This window comes from Larimichthys crocea, chromosome XIII (genome assembly GCF_000972845.2).
Source record: "Larimichthys crocea isolate SSNF chromosome XIII, L_crocea_2.0, whole genome shotgun sequence".
Taxonomy (NCBI): domain Eukaryota; kingdom Metazoa; phylum Chordata; class Actinopteri; family Sciaenidae; genus Larimichthys; species Larimichthys crocea.
Window position 1 is genome coordinate 36521097 of NC_040023.1, and position 17510 is coordinate 36538606.

General features: G+C 45.7%; 1 protein-coding gene across 2 annotated transcripts; it reads right to left on the reverse strand.

Moving 5' to 3' along the window:
• Positions 1–509: 509 nt before the first annotated feature.
• On the reverse strand, positions 510–16770 carry onecutl (one cut domain, family member, like). Of its 2 annotated transcripts, XM_027287346.1 has the most exons (4): positions 16467–16770; positions 14062–14189; positions 12215–13627; positions 510–5772 (listed from the first exon to the last, which is right to left on the reverse strand). In XM_027287346.1, the coding sequence occupies exons 3-4, from the start codon at positions 13251–13253 to the stop codon at positions 5462–5464; spliced, it is 1350 nt and encodes a 449-aa protein (XP_027143147.1). In that variant the 5' UTR covers positions 13254–13627; positions 14062–14189; positions 16467–16770; the 3' UTR covers positions 510–5461. The 2 variants fall into 2 exon arrangements, with proteins under 2 accessions (XP_027143147.1, XP_019115294.1); XM_019259749.2 differs by lacking the exon at positions 16467–16770 and having other exon boundaries at positions 14062–14611.
• Positions 16771–17510: the final 740 nt, after the last annotated feature.

Here is a 17510-nt window from a genome sequence, read left to right on the forward strand (position 1 = left end):
GATCTCTTTAAAAGCTGCTAACCAAAGAGAGTCAATTTTATGGGTTCACATTCTTCAATCAATATATCGATTGGAAGATTTACCGTCTAACATTTTGAAGGATTCTTGATCCTGAAAAGAGTAAAATAATGAATCATTTTGATCTCTTAAAAATGTTGCCTGTTCCAGCAGTGGTCCGCCATCAAGGATGTACAAGTTGATGGTGTATAAAATCTAAAAGTCAGAAGATCATCGTAGCACTGAAAGAGATAGATACTAAATATATGTAAATTTGTTGTGCAAAAAAAAAGAGTAACCAAAGCTTCTTGGGGTCGACTTTCAGGGGAATACGGCTGTTCACGAGGTTAATATCTCACATGTTTGTTGGCTGCGTACAATCTAAGGGTACAGTTTAAGACTGCAGTGCATTGGGTAACAGTCAGCGTTGGCCTTTTTGGAAAAACCCAGAGAGCTCTGCCCGCTAACACCTCCACGAGGTCAGAACAAAGTCAACCGAGCACAGTGTTGGGTTACAAATGAGTCATTTTTATTTTTTTAGTGCAACATCACAACAAACAATTTTCACATGAGGTATTCAAAGGGATTTTCTTTAGTTGTTGATACAAAATGTCCCACCATGATTGACGTTTAAAGTGTTGTGTATTTTTTTTTTCTTCTTAAAGCCTTTGGTTGGTTAGCCACATTCATTAGTAAGTCTAACACATGGACAAGAATGGCACGATAAAGCATGGTGGGTCGAGTCCAAGCTGAGGAAACTCAGACTCAGTCAAATATAATATTTCCCTCAGCTCTTCCCCGTTTAAAGCTTTTTGTATGGATTTCATTAATTCCTACTTACAACAGTGGGATCAAACAGTATTTCAACTACACTAAACATGTTGGAAAAAACAGGGGTGGGAGGGGTGGCTTACAAATGTGGAAAAATAGCTTCTGTCTCCTCCGACCTTTATTTTATTTTGGGATGAGTGCTTGATTCTTGGGCTTTTCTGTTACAGCATGTCACACGATTCTAGATTTCGGAAAAACAAGGAATAGGCAACGTTGATTACAGCAAGATCCTCCTTGCTTGGATTGTCACCTCCTTTTTTTTTTTTTTTTTTGGTCTTGAGAATGATTTTTATTTATATACAGAAAATGGATCAATGGGACACTCTAGCATACTGGATTTTTAAAGCTTTGGCTGGACGGGGGCCTCGTTCGGGGCTCCTGTTACGGATTGATTCCAGCACATTTGGTTTTTGAGTTAAAAGGCATGAAGAAGAAGACGGATGGACAGACAAGATAGATAGATAGTAGATAGATAGATAGATAGTTAGACAGACACCCTGACAGGATGGATTCTTTGGTTAAGGAATATCTTTGCCACACAACATCTCACACAGTTGAGGTAGATGGGTAAAGTCTTCATGTACACACAGGGGGTGAGGGCGAGGGCAAAGGGGGACAGACAGGGGGACACTGGGTTTACAGAGTCAAAAGACTTCCATCTGAAGACACTGCCTCATGTCAGTTTCTCAGTTCCAGCTCAACATAATACTGTTTTATGCAAACATAAATAATCAGCACGCGGAATCCCACTGGTGCTTTTATTTTTTGAATCCTCTGAGTGCTACGGTAGCTCTGATAGGGAACTGCTAAAACTACCCATGATACATAATGATTCAGCAGTTACCCATCAATCTTTGGTTGTTTTGTTGGTTTAAACATATCAAAAAACTTTTTTTTCTCTTTTTCTTTTTTTTTAATTCTGAAAGTAATATATCAGCTTTCAGTTATGCTATTTCATTATTTCCACTACCCTCAGAATTGCTCTGCGATGGCCTTGGCTTGTTTCAGGGTCAAGTTTCTATAAAAAGCCACTAGGGGGTGCCGCAGGCTAAGATGGCAATGCAGATCACCTGCAGCAGCAGCCGACTGAATTCACTCCTCCCTCTCTTCCTCCCTCCATCGCCTCTGTACAGAAAGGGAAGAGCTTCCCCGCTTGACAGGAGCAGAAGGTGGCTCAATACAAAAAGCTCTGTCTCCATTTTAGGCTCCCAGTCAGAGAGACAAAGAGAAACCTGAAAGGTGTCACCTCAGCTTTGATACAATGACAGTAGTGAGCAGGGGTCAGCAGAGGAGTCTCCAAGCTCTTTTATTTTTTATTCCCCCCCCCCCCCCCAACCACCACCACTCCTGTACAGACTCAACCGCACACACCCACCACCGCCCCCCTTTGCTCTCAGCATGCTTACAATTGTTGCTCATTAAAGTTTAATTCAGCTCCATGCCCTACTACTCCAACACCTCCTATTCCTCAAACAACCACCACCCCCCCACTCCCCAACACACACACACACACACACCACTACCACCATCCTCATTCTGGATGATTCAGCCTCCTCTCTGATCTCCCCCCGCCCCCTTTGAATGCCCCCTAAAGCCCACAGGTCTGGCCGAGAGCGGACCCCAGACCAGATACCCAGAGAGAAGACGGGATGAAAAAAGCCTCCCCTTTGAAGTCTGTGAAAAAGTCGATGGCCTCTTTCATGACCGCCCGTCTTTCAAGTGCACGCTGTGAAGGGGGCCCCGGCAATCCGCCCCCTTCCAACGTTAAAGACAGAGAAAGAAAAAGAGATAGGATGGAAAATGGCCAAGCAAGCCTCACCGCTCTTTGGCAGCATTTACACAGGGGTCAGAGAATCAGATCTTAGGTGATTTTCTCCTGATTTAGGCATCCACAATGCAAAACGCTGGCAAATCAAATCACTTGTGTTTGTGCAAGTTGTTAGGGGGAACCCTAAGAATCTCAAGAGAGTCTGGAAAAAAAAACGCCTCCAAGAACCCCATATACTCAGGAACTGACCCCTGTGCCCTGCAAGGGACAAGCCCTACAAGTCCCAGAAGCCTTGCAACAAAATCAAAGATTCTTACAAGATGAGGAATGAACTCTTAGACCCCTAGAAGTTCAGGGACAAAGTCTACAAGCCTAAGAGGCCTCATAACAAAATCAGATATCCTTAGAAGATGAGAAACAAATCAGAAGAACTCCAGAAGGCCAGGGACAAACCCTGAGACCCTAAAAAGGCCAGGAACAAATCCCTAAGTCCATCAGAACCTCTGGCAATAAACTCAAGATTTCCAGAAGATGAGGAACGCACCTTAACAACAGCAGAACACCAGGAACAAAGACCCAAGATCACCTGAAGATGAGTTTAACAATGGTTAAGGAACAAACCCTAAGAATCCCCCTTGGAACTGAGACAACTGGCAGAAGGGCTTGGCATGTGGGAGGACGGTGAGATCACACTGACTTGGACATAGACAGCAGTGTCTGCACTGCACTGGGGTGGAGGGGAGATGGGCGGAGGTCACAACCATGCATTTCCCCCAGGCAGACACACAAGTACGCATGTTTGCATGTGACCCTGAAGGACGCGCACTCTACGAGGCCTTCAAGACGGCGCTTTAAGTGGGGTCCCTGGACACTTTACACACTCCGTCAGATGGCATTGGTCTGAACACAACTTTACAAGCAACCTGTGAACCTATGGGATGCCACATCATAATCGTCATCATTATTATTATTATTATTGGTATTATTCATAGTATTATTAATTATAAATATTATCACAACATTCAAACAAGCTTTGGCCTTGGCATTAAGAGCTGACCGCAGAGACATTTGCAAGAGTAAAGAAATCCCCGTTATTCTACAAAAGGAAGAAAACAAAAAAACAAAGGCCAGGCCTTGAAGATAGAGAGAGATACGTAACATCACTGGGTGGGTTGGGCTGGATCGGGGGGTACTGGGTTTAGGGATTCAGGCCGTACATTCAGGGAGGCAATGTTAATCTTTGGTATTACGATGGGATTCTACAGCTAAAAGTGCCCATCAGAAAAAGTCTTCAGTTTCACACAGACATACAGAGCATCGTTAAATAAATACTTACAGTATATAGATAGCATAAATAAATAACCAAATAAATAGAGAGAAAAGAAAAAAGGTGAAAACAATAAATACACAAATGCAGTAATAAATACATTGATCAGATCAGCAAATTGCATTTGAAACGTTCTCGGTTTGATTTAAACTATTGGCTATAAGGAGGCATGTTAAAGCCGTTCCTTTGTGGACCAAAAAAATGACCTTGTACGTCACAGCGGGGCTGAAACAAACTGCCCCGCACTTCCAACGTGTTTCTATAAATAGAGCGATGTGCTTGAAATCTGTACAAAAAGGGCTGAAAGAATCACATTCCTCCATTTTTCTAGACATCTGTAAAAAAAAGATTTCGTAATGGAGCAGAGGTGTGTACAGTTGTCTGGAAATGAGTGAGAAAAAATACTACAATGTCACTATACATTGTGTCAGGTGTATCTCTTCCCCCGTTGGAGCCTTTGTGTTCAAAGGTTGTTTTTCATTTTTTCATTTTTCGTTTTTTTTTTTTTTTTTTGTTTTTCGTTTTTTTTTTTTTTTTTGGCTTGATTTGGAGTCAAAAAAATGGCCGTGGAGCTTTCATTTGGAAGCTCACTGAGTCTTAAAGCTAGACAGTTGCACACCGGCGAGTTCCTGTTCCTGCGTCCTGCTTGCGTTTATTGATTCTGTCCTGGCGTACGGCGAGATGCACTGCGGTTCACCCCCACCCCCAACCCCCGCCTTCGAAAACTCTGATTCATTCAAAGGCGGGGACCGTCTTCACGAAATACAGGGGGGAAAAAAGGCTCCTGTTGATGGTAAATGATTGACACCTGGGAGTCACGGACGCTTACAGAACCCTCGAGATAATTCCTGGCTCCGAACTTGGAACATCGCCATACAGTCCTGGGAACTATCACCATGGAAACACATGCTAAGAAAGGGGAATTAGGCTCTTCAGGAAAAAAAAATGGAAAGTTAAAAAAATGCCTTTTTTTCCTCTTTCACCATGATTCTTGAGGAAAAGCAGGACCATAAGAACATTGGGGAGGGGGGATTAACGTCTTTGGATGATGGTGAACACTTTTGATTAAGTTACACAATGGAGCTCTCCAGATGTGAGCAAACGGCACCTCTTGATTCTTCACGTTTGGAGAGATGACTATAGATTTGAAGGTACACCAAAATATGCTTTCTCCTGATTTGTAATACCCTCATTATCTCTAATCTAGATAATCAAAATAATGCAATGAGATGGTGTCTATGTAAGGGTGTGACTCTTCTTTGAGTCAAATCATCTTTTCACCCTTGACTATACAAGCAGGACCTCACGTCCTGCGATCATATCACTCTGGGTATCGCCCCCTTCTATTTCAAGGGAGCGATCGACTTTGGTTTGGGAAAATGCTTCATCTTCATAAAATCATCTATAATAGCTGGCTCCGTCGCTCCTTCTGATAACGAGGAGGACATTTATTACGGCTGATCTCTGCCTAGACCAGTCTATGTGCCCCCTTGCTCCCTCAGCGCCCTCCCCAACCGCACCTCCTTGGCGGTCCGTCATCATGCCGTGCTGCAGGACACTGCGGAGGAGGAAACGCTGGAGCCCGAGGAACCCGTGGAGGAAGGGCGGCCCTCGTCCGCCCACTTGTTGACGTTGCGTCGGCGGGCGTTCATGAAGAAGTTGCTGACGGTGGACAGCTCCAAGCCCAGCTGCTGGGAGATGGTGACCTGCAGCTCTTTGGTCGGGCGATGGTTCTCCCTGAAGATGGCCAGGAGCGTGCGCCGCTGCAGATCCGTGAACACCAGCCTGGTTCGCTTCGGGCCCTGGTTGCGCTCTAGCTTGCTCTGCTCCTGCTCCTTTCGCTTGCAGGCTGCAGGCAGATGGATAAAAGATAAATTAAAAAAAAGGAAAGGGGAAACAGGTTAGCTAACAGACTGGATGGCTAACTAGGACAAATGGATTAAGCTGAGGGAAAGTGGATTTGCTGAAAGAAAACAGATTAGCTAAGCAACTTTGATTAGTTAAAAGAGATGAATCAGCAACTTGTTTCATTGTGCAGTAAAGGAATCAAGATGTTCAACCCATCACATCTTATTGCCACTGAGCTGCTGTAGGCTGTTGGGATAAAACAGATAACTATATCCAGGCCAGAGCTCTTTGTGGTTTTCATTACGCTTACTCCCTTGTATATTTTTACATCTAATCAGACAAAATCTGGTGTCATCATTCGCTGTCTTCCAAAAAAAAATAATCACATTCAAGCACACACACACAACTGGTACAGGACCAGTAAACGCATCATTTTTAGCCCAAAAAGACGTGATTCCTGTAACTTATTTGTCATAAGAGATCAAATCTTTTTAAGAGTGCTAATGGACGTTGGCTTCTCGTCCGTGTCTGCTCTACATTTCAAACTGCAATTTACATTCAGTGGCATGAGAGAAAGCAGCACCGCAAAGGCCAAAGCAAAAGACAAACTCCAGAATGATTAAATCATTCGCTTACAGATTAGACGCGTGTGAATTTGATATTCAACCGATCGCCCAATATTCCGTATATCAGCATCTGTTATTCATACCGAGGTCCACAGAGTCAGAATTTCTCGCTAAATGAGCTCCGTGTCAGAGTTGGTCATATTCAAACTTTTTAAGCGGGCGATAGAGGTGATGAAGTCTTTTGATGTTTTGTTTTGTTTTAATGTCAGTCTTGCTTACACCAACCCCCAAAAAAAAAAAAGAAAACCTCAGGGCCCGGGTTAAACACCACTGTAACTGCGGCAGCCAGTCCAATTATATAATCAATATTTCCTCATGAAAAGTCTGAAATTTAAAAAAAAAAAAAAATTACCCTGCAAAAAAAAAAAAAAAAAAAAGAGAGGCAGTTTTGTTCAGTGAAGAGGAAAAATAGCCTGATGTGTGTGGGCTGCGAGCTCAGATCCATTCTGAGAATCAGACGAGCGTTTTTTGAATTCAGGCTGCGTGTTCCTCTGCATATCCATCGCTGAGCCTTTCACCTCTAACACGCTGTAATTCTGTATTTACAGGAAACACAACACCAACCTCTGCCTTTGTGTACCGAGCCAACTTCCCAACCCCCCCACCACCACCAACCAACCAACCACCACCACTCTCTCTCTCTCTTTCTCTGTCCATCTCCGTCCACTTCCTCTCTTCTTTTTTCCCTTAGTGGACACTTCAACATCATTAGTTTCTCATAAAAGTCATTTACATGTGGCGGCAGTGAGTGAGCAATAATCACTTTAGGGGGAACTAATTTATTTTCTGTTAAAGGCGGGTTACGTCAGGGGGGAGTGAAACGAGCAGAGTTGGCATTGCCCAGGGTGTTTAGAAGCCTTAAGTGAACTAAAACATATTTGGGAGAGTCGTGCAATTACCTAAATGCACACTTTTAAGAGGTTTCAATCAGCGCTGTGCGGTTGAGCGACTGTTTTGCTGATGGTATCAAATGCGTTTCTAAGTGTAAGCATTGGTGCATGTGCACACAACACACCAACACACACACACTAAGGGTGCAGATGCTGGACTTTTACCGAACGCTGGCCTGGAGGTCTGGAAACAAAGTGTTTTCTTTGTACGGTGCAATGGTAGTAGTAGTATTATTATACTGTTGTTTTATTTAGTATATCAATAAATCAGGACTTGTGATCATATTTGCGCAAAAAAATGTCAATTTATGTTTTTAAAAAAAGAATCGAATGTCTTATTTTCTGGCAAAAATGTGAAGAAATCCACCAAACGGCGAAATGTTTCCTGCTCATGTCAAGATTCTCCTCGAATGAATGTCTGTGTTTTGAAACAAGACACAAAAAAAGGCAGAACTCTGAACCAAAACCAAGAAAAACAACACTTGAAACAAGCTGGTTGGAATAATCCAAGGGGACATTTCTTCAACATAAACATTTTTACTCTGTTATTGACAAAAATGACTTGCTTAGATGGAGATATCAGCTCACGATAACCTTGATATCCCCAACACAGAGAGAGACACACAATCAAACCCACACAAACATACATTATATAAACCACAGATGCTGCCTTGCGCTCTCAAAACACCGCTGACAAGTTCAATTGATGGTTTGGCTTACATCTTCCCATTGAGAAACATCTCACACACACTGATGTTCAACTGTACGACCCGGCTCTTCACTCCTCAACACAACTCACAGCGGCAAATTTCTCTCATTAGCCCGGGTGCTTGAGAAATAAGTGTGACCTTACTGCCGTCTGTTCCACGCGAGTGCCATCGCAACAGCAGCATCGGAGCAGGGTGGGGGAGCCATGGGTGTTTGTGTACTGTCAGGCTTTGATTGCTCTGACATCCAGCTGAGTTTCTGAAACTTAAGTACTCAACTGGACATGAATAAATCTCGCCCCGTGATTTCCCCGCGCACGCCCTCCTCTAAAATCATTATCAGAAGGAAATGTTTTGACTCGGGGATGCACTCCTTGTCAACTTGAGATTACAGGTGCCTGTTAGCTTTTAGGCATCCAGAGCTCGTTTGCATTTCTGAGAGTTATCGAACCACGTCTCATTAAAATCTGAACAGGCCGAGATGTCAGCGGCATGTCAATATCACTACAAGTGCAATTTTTTTTTTTTTTTTTTCCAAAAAATGCTACATTTTTCACGGGCGTTACACCATCCGGACCATCAATATTTCTGAGTTGGGGGTTGGTGAGGTAGGTGGGGCTGCAGCAGCTATAGAGGGGTATACACAGCGGTGGTGCACTCTCAGCTCATGTAGTAATGAAAGGAATGACATGATAGTGCCGGCTAGCTTGCTTGTAGCGTTGGATTTATGGCTTGTTGGAGGAGTCAGGGTGTCCTGCCGCTCTCCTCCTCCTCCTCCTCCGTCTCGCCTCCTCCTCCATCCTCAGCCATCTCTCCCTTTACCGACGATCATAACGCCGACCATTAAGTAAATGCTTCCTTATGCTGTAATCATGTGTAAAAGGCTCACAATTACCATGCTATAAATCCCCGACGCCGGGGCGACTCCTACAGACATAAATATTCCCCTATAGGCTTCTTATGATCGTGGGAACAGCCCCTAATCATGATGTATGCCCCTGTCTCGTGTTGCTGAAACGTGATCGAAAGCCCTTTCCCTACCCCCCGGCGTCTCAACCTACACCCCCCCCCCCCCCTCCTCTCCCAGCCAAGAACACCCTCCCTCCACCCTCAACCCCCCAGCCCACCCCCTGCTGATTTCTTGGGCCAGGGGCTGATAGAAATTATTGATTAAATCTGTGCAGCTCAGACTCCTCGACCCACAGAGGCTGGTTAACCCCTTCAGCGCCGGAGTGGGGGTAGCTGCAAGAGCCAGATAAAAAAAAAAAAAAAACAAAAAAAAAACACAAAACAACAACCCCGTTGGTTTTAAGGTGCTGCACAGCTAAGGCCTACGTCAGCCTGCTCCACACAATTCCCCCTAATATGCAAATGGAAATCGGCTTTGACCTTTGAGCCTCGCAAGTAGAATGCGAACTGTACGCGGCAGCGAGAGCTGGACGAGGCTTTGTGGCTTTCATTACCGTGGGGGTGGTGCGGGCGCTGGAGCCGACACGTAAACCGCATTGACCTTTCTTATTCATTTAGACCTTTAGTCAAGGGCTTCGGCCATCATCTTTAAAGTTATAGTCTCTGATCCCCCACCACCACCACCACCACCACCACCTCCTCGCCACTCCTCGACTTTAAGTGTCGGAGCATGGCTGTGTGGTCTTTATCCTTCTTCTTCTTCTTCTTCTTCTCCTCTGACTAAATCCTGATTGCCTCCTCCACAGCCCGAGGTTGGGCTAGAGATGCATCTCATATACAGCGCAGTAATCCATAGAGTACACACACACACACACACACACAGAAAAATAAAAAAGATACTGCGGATAAATCCCAGGGATCACCTCCTCCGTGTTTAGCAAAACGTCTCAGCAGAAAGACAATTATTTGAAGAGACAAAATGGCAGCAACCACACTCCATAATTACCGAGCATCCATGCTCGCAGAGTGCTCTGCAGCACCTCCACACACACGGTTATGGAAATAACACAGCGCTGTTGGCTGACACTGAAGGGGGGCCTTCTATGTATTTAGGTGAGTGCTGCATTAAGGTGGATCATCTTAAAACTCGAGGCGTGAAGCAGAAGAGAGCACTCGATCTTCAGACGTGTGTGATGGGTTGGGTTGGGGGGGGGAGCACGGCACGGCACACGGGCACCGCGCATTCTAATTCCAGTCTCGATTCAGGCCGATGCGGGCCGAGGTGTGTGTGGGCAAGGCGTGCTGCTCTTTCCCATGGAAATCAATAGAGGCTTGTAATTAAACAAAAGGGGGGTTTGGCCAGGAGGGGGGAAAAAAACACACACACACACACACACACACACAACAACCCCCTTCGGAAAGTAGGTTATGTAGAAAAGTGCCGAGCTGTCCAAATTGTGGCTTTGCCAAGAACTAAATATGCAATTTCAGAGTGTGTGGGAGCAGAGAGAGAGAGAGAGAGAGAGGATTGTCAAACATTAGCACACTTCTCTGTGTAGGGACTTCAATTTTTTATGAGTCTGATTGATCGGCCTGTTCTGACTGACTCGTTAAAATGTTTGTTTGTTTGCAAAGGATGCCGCGAATAAAAGAAAAGGATGATTGATGATTACAAATCTGCTCAAATGAACAAAGGTGCTGTGTTTGTATGATGAGGAAGATTAGCTCTGTGACAGGAAGGAGGCGATTTGCATACAAAAGCAGGGCTGGGTTCATCAGACGACGTTTTCTGTCAAATTACAGAACAACACCCTCGAGATAACTAATCTTCAGATGAAGAGGTTTTCGGGGCGTGATTGCTGTAACGTTTTGCTGAATGGAGGATGTACACATGTGCTCTCAGAGCCAAACAATCAAAGATCAATAATTGTGAAGGGATTGCAAGAGTGCACAATCATTACCTATGAACCCTATTGTGTTGTTGGGCTTAATCAGTCGAGGTGCTGACAGAGAGCAAAAAAAAAAGCAGTGATCAACCGGGCAGGCTCAGCACACACGTACTGCTCGCAGACCCCCGCAGTGAGCAAGACCACTTGCAGACACACACACACACACACACACACACACACTCGCCCATGCTCGTCTCGTATTACTGTGTTCACTTGGATCTCTTTCTGTGCACCGTGTATCAGATGGGCCCCTCGGTCCCCACGGAGGGACAACACTGTAACACGGCACTGTACAGCGTGCTGCTGTCGCGTCTTCAATCCACATTCCCTGAAGAATATTAAATGTCAGGCAGCAGATTACAATGTGCCTTTCAAAATAAAATAGAATAAATCTACCGGGCCGGGCCTTCGACGACAAATTAATTTGAGTTTAGAAAATATCAAAAAAATATTGTTTTGTCTCAACAACAATCCAAAAAAACACAAAATTTACAATTCTATAAATCATAAAACTGCAGAAACAAGCTATGGAGAGAGAATTTTGATTACAAAACAGATTCAGTTAATTATAACTGATTCAGCACTGAGGATTACACGTTGAGCAATCACCTCTTGTTGTTTTTTTTTCCTTTCTCTCCCACACGTGAAGAATCTCACAAACCCTCTGCGAGGTTGCTGCCTTCTCTCCGAGCAGAGCAACATTTGTATTTAGCCTCAGCAGTAATTGCCTCGGTGACGACGTTGATAAAAGGCGTCTGGCGAAAGCTCAAGTCTCATTTGCATCAGCTACCTTTGCCAACTCAACTTCGGCCGTGCGCTGAGCAGATATAAATCACTGCTCGGATTAATCAATCGCTCCGGAGTGGCATATCTGCACAAATTATTTTGTGGGCTCAAAAGCGATTAAATCGCCAACCGATGCTCACGCTGATCTTCACGGTTCATTTAAGAGGAGGGCAAATGTCTGTGGCTTTTTTTTTTTTTTTATTGTAGCTACTGTACAAATCAATAGGAGCTGTTTGGGAGCAAAGTAAACAAAGGAATGGCACATATGGCCCTTTCTTGCTCAAACTGTCCTCAATGTGCTGCTAAGTTCTTATTATCCAGGCTGTTGAGACAATAGACAAACCAGGAGTACATTCACAGTGCTGTGAAGGAGGGAAACATCAGTATGATGCTTTTGCTTTTCCTCATGTCTCAACCTGAGCTGCATACTGATTGCTTGGAGAGGAGGATTTTTTTTTTGGAAGACATGGAGAAGGAAGGTGTTTGGGGAAAACAAGAGGAGAGAGTGTGTCTGTTTGTTGTTGTGGTTTCTGTATGAGTGTGAGAGAGCAGATAGAGAGCAAAGCCAGATCTTACCCTCCAGCCGAAGCGAGGCCATTCTTTGAAACTCGGGTTCCTGGAGCCAGCGGGACATCCTCTTAAAGGTCTCGCGGCCGGACTTGAGCTTGCCCCAGGGCTTGGGGTTCCTCAGGAGGTCAGACAGAGTGCCCTGTGACCTACACAGAACCCTCTCGGCAAAGATGGCCTGGGGGATGCTGTACCTCTTCAGCTCGGTGATGATCCTCTGGGCCACATCCCTGGTGTTGATCTCCTCCCCGCCGCCTCCTCCGCCGCCCGGCAGCATGCCCTCGCCGGGCGAGGACGAGGCGGACGATGAGGAGTGCAGGTGCTCGCCCATCTTGGAGGCCTGCTGGCTTGGGTGATGGTGGGGCTGGTAGTGCTGGCTGTAGATGTGAGGATGGTGGCTGGGGGCGTGCTGGTGAGCATCCATTTTGTTCAGCTGATGCCCCACTGACACATCGCCTCCTCCTAGGCCTGGTGGCGACATCTCACGGCCAAAATCCGATGTCCGGCAGAAGAGGCTCCCCCCGTGGACGTCGTAGCCACCGTGGAGCATCTGTCCACCGTTGCCATTTGGGCTGTTGCCCAAGCTGCCATAGCCGTGCATGGATGAGCCCAGGCCTGAACCCGTGGAGGGGGGCGACAGACTTTGGGACATGGCCAAGTCCTTGCCATAGGGGTTGTAGAAGTTGGTACTGAGGTGTGCCCGGTCCTCACGCATGAGGGTGAAGCTGCCGATGACATTGCTGACGGGGAGGCAGGGGTGGTGGTGATGGTGGTGGTGGAACTTGTCGTCAAAGGGCTGCAGGGGGGTCAGGGTGGTGTAGGTGCTGCCGGAGCTGGACGGGGAGTCGCCGCTGTAGCCCAGTGCGGACATGGAGTGGTCGAAGCCCGGTGGACGGGGCTCCGGCTCCAGGGACATGGAGGGGCCCCCGAGGGAAGGCCTGGGGAAAGCAGCTGAAAGGTCCCGCGAGTGCAGCATGGCTCTGCCGTCCTGGGTGTGAGCCAGATCAGAGTGGCTGTGGAGGGACATCTCCCCTAGACCCCCATCCATCTTCAGCTTCAGCAAATAAATTTCTCACCCCGTGTGTGTTGTTGTTGTTGCTCTTCTTCTTGTTATTGTTGTTCAGCAGCAGGGCTAACAGTCTGGAAGGTCTCTCGTTACACCAGACTATGGATTTATTGATTTGTGAATTAATTGATTTCCGGGCTTATGGGGTGTCTAATTAATTATCTGATAACGTTAAGTACTGTCTTCAAACTCCCTCAAACTCCCAGAAAACCAGTTTGCAAGAGCATCAGGAGCTTTAACTGCGATTTTTCCTCTTCTTCTCCTCACTTGTGCATCAACGCTCTGCGCTCTCTGTCTCTGTCTGTCTGTCTCTTTGGTGCTCAGCTGTGTTCCTCGGCAGAAGCCTCGCTTTGTGCCTGCGAGAGACAAGACAGGCGCTGTTATTTAAACTTTCATCGGCACAGAGGAGCCAAAGGAGAAACCAAAAAACAAAAAAAGAGACAGCCTAATAACAATAATTCACACTCGGAGCATGCTGAAAAATCACAATAATAAACGCACACACATCGTGGAGCTCAGCACAAACCGTGGATATCTGTGTTTAAACAAAAAAATAGAAATTAAAAATAAAATAATGTGTTTTTCCTTCTCGTGCAAAGTTGTGGATGCAGAAGTAGCGCGCACAGCGAAGCGCTTTGCATATGTGCATCACATCTCATGAATCCGAACGCGTTAACTAAACTATCAGACACGATGGCGACCCGCAGAGAAAAAAACACGGGACGTGGAAAGAGCTCAAAGACAACAAGAACAAAAAAAAAAAAAAGAGAGAGAGAAATATAAATCCTACCTTTTTATTCTCCACTTCTCAGAGCGCGTCCGCGGCTGTTGTCCGTCCTGTGCATCGTCTCCGATTGTGTCGCCGAGCAGCCTCTCTCTCTGCAGATTCACACAATTGGTCCGCTGCGCCCCGGGGTGCTACATTCACCAAAACCAAAAAAAAAACCATCTGCAGGTTTACGGACCACAAATCTCTCTCTCTCTCTTTCTCTCTCTCTCCGTGTCTGTCTGCGCTCTCTCCGTTTGTCTTTGTTTTCTCCACTCCAAAAAATCTCAGGGTCTAGCCTCGTTTTCTTTTCTCTCTCTTCCTTTTTTCCCCCCTCCACTAGCAGCAGCAGCAGCTCTCCTCTTTTTCTTTCATTATCTCGTGAGATTTTCCTCCTCCCTCTGCCTGCCACTTCATCGATCTCACCACCAACTCTTTCTCCTTCTCCTCCTCCTCCTCCTCCTCCTCCTCCCCTTTTTGCTCACATTGACTCTCTGCTTTCAGTGCGTCACGGCCTTAAAAATCTGACAGATGTGCGATGAAATTCCTACTCCAATTAACCCTTTCTCTCCGGGGGTGGGGGTTGAGGAGGGGATGGGAGGGGGGGTTGAAGGAGGAGGAGGAGGAGGTGGAGGGTAGGTGTGGAGGTGGAGATGCTCCCTTTCTCATAACCCCACAGGTTAAGCCTCCTTCAGATGATTGCATGCATGCACAACTTATGAATTATGTGCGCACGGCGCGCTCATCTCGTTGTGCTGCGCTCGGCTTGTTCATTGTTTCTGATCACAGGCTGCAGCTCCTGTCTATTACTCCTGAAATGATGCTGCTGCTGCTGCTGCTGCTGCTGGTGTCACTGTGAAAAATGATGTGGAACATGGAGATGGAATATACAGCTGGATGAAACCCAAACACCTCCTTCTATTATTATGATTTTATTTTTATTAGAAAGTTTTATTTCTAGTGTTCAGGGCTGGATTAGAGGCCTTGAGATTATTTTAAAGAAACGAATTAAGGCTGAATATGCAATTATGTAAATCGCCTCACTGACTTATTGACTCCAGGGGGGGAAAAAAAATCTATCCATTTACGCACGGCTGTGCGCCATCTCCACACCACCCAATCCTGCATTTATTTGAATTTATTTCAGCACCAAAACATCCAGAATTATTCTTTGCATTCACGCCCTGACTCGTCAACCTTTTCCTCAGGAATAAACGCTGTCAAGTGACGCTCCTGTTTAGTCCAGCTCTTAATCAGCACTCAGCTCGACAGCCGACGACACTTCAGCCTGGAAAGTCCCTCAACAAGATCAATGCGACCCCCTCTCTTTTTTTTTTCTCCTTCTTCTTCTTCCAGAAGACCCTCGACCTGCTGCTTCAGCTTCTGCTGCAGCACCGAGCAGGCCCCATGCATGCAGCCTGCGTGTACGCGTGCACAAGTGTCCACTGATTGCAATTTGGTGTAAATTGGTGATATGCGTCCCCCCCTTTTTTAATGTGCGTGTCCATTTATAAGATGCATAATTATACATCTGGTCTGCGTGATTCTGTGCGTGGCCTCAGAGAGGAACACGCACAGACAGACAGGAGCAGATAGAGAGGGAGAGAGAGAGAGAGGCAGAGCGCGCATACTAATCATATCTGTCTGTCAGTTTAATTTTCAGAGATGAGCAGTTCTGGCGTTTGGAAAACAGCGGAGCGGTGCACGGCGGTGTGGGACCGCCGGCTTCCCGGAGCAGATGCTGCCCTATCGATCCGCACCCGTGCGCCAGCCAGCACGGAGAGGAGAGGGATGCGTTGTATGGATGGCGAGTAGCTGGAGGTAAAAAAAAAAAAAAAAAAAGAAATGGTCAACGGCTGTAGAGCGAAAATAAAAGGTCCTTTTTTTTTTTTTGGAGGTCGGGGTGAAAGTTCACCTTCTGTGGCTGGAAAATCCGAGAAGCAAAGGGCTGACACTCGAGCTGTAAGCACCCACCTCCTCCTCCACCTCCTCCTCCTCCTCCTCCCAACTTTCTACAGTGCGGGCCTTGAGGGGAAACTGACACCCAGAGGGGCTGTTCTGGATCCAGGGTTTGTCAACATGGAGCTCAGCCACACAGAGCCACTTCTAATTTAACAGCAGAAAAAGAAGCATCCATCCCTGCGTAATGATCAGACATATACTTCCTCCTCCACCTCCTCCTCCTCCACCTCTCCAGTTTATCTGATGAATTTAACTGCGCAATAAGCTCCAAATGTTGGAGGCCAATTTCCATTTGAAGCATTTAGCCATCCGGAGTCACAGCAGCAGCAGCAGGATCAGCAACATTACAGCCAAAACATTTACATTTCAGCCATTTAGCTGATGCTCTCAGAGGGACTTACAGTGAGAGCAACAGCAGAAGCCTCCATTACCCAGCACAGGCCATAAATATACCGAGGAACACTCACATTCTCCTCATCCAAAGTGACTTTCAATGCGGCGCCTGTAGAATAAGCTTTTAATCTAAAGCCAATACGCAGTGTGTGTTTCTCAGATATTAACCATTTAAAGCTGATGCGCGCTCATCCTGAGGGACGAGCGTCAAATCCCGCATCGATGATATTACAAGCAGCACGATGGCGGAGAGGTTAAAGGTCAGAGGTGGACATTGGAGTGACCTTAAGGTGACCGTGCATGCGCCAGGATGAGGAAGCAAGCAGCTTTTATTTTGAAGGTGGATTCATAAATTCATATTTTTATTTTAAGATTTAAAATAAATAAATAAATGAATAAGCAGGAGTGTGTGTGCTGCTGGAAGGCCTGCACACACACACACACACACACACACACACACACACACACACACACACACACACACACACACACACACACACACACACACACACATCATTCATCCGGTACTTTAAAGGCTCTTTCCGCCTCCTCCCAATCTGCTGTTTAATCACCAATATAAATGATAACTGATGAGGCGCACGTGCGGGTTGCAGTTATTATTTATTTATTTTTTGATGAGATATTGACTTCATGTTTGCAGCAGAAGAAAAAATAAAAAATCTAAATGACGAGTTTTTATTTTTTACGCAGCGACAGAAAAAGAAGAAGAGAAATAATGAAATAAATCAATTATATTTTTAATTTATAAAAAAATATGACATCATGTTGAGAAAACAGATGATGATGGTTCACCACACACAACTGTACAGCACACATAAAGACAAAACACACGTTTCATTTCACACATTATTTATTATCACACATAATAACACACACACGTGATCTCTGACAGAGTTTACACAAAAAAACAACAACATAATTTTCATCAGTGCTCATGTTTGTTTGTTGTTATGTCACCACCGTCACCTGTTGTAGCCTCCAACTGGTTGTGTGTGTGTGTGGTGTGGTGTGTGCCAGACGTGTGTAACACAAATGATCTGATCGTGTTCAGTTAGATCAACTTGAGTGTATGTGTGATGCAGATATTACAGGTAACA

Bases quoted from the DNA above. Each gene is read 5' to 3' on its own strand.
- onecutl (XM_027287346.1), bottom strand. From the start codon at position 13,253: ATGGATGGGGGTCTAGGGGAGATGTCCCTCCACAGCCACTCTGATCTG. The intron at 5,773-12,214 runs GTAAGATCTGGC...ATCTGCCTGCAG, and splicing joins GGCCTCGCTTCGGCTGGAGG to CCTGCAAGCGAAAGGAGCAG.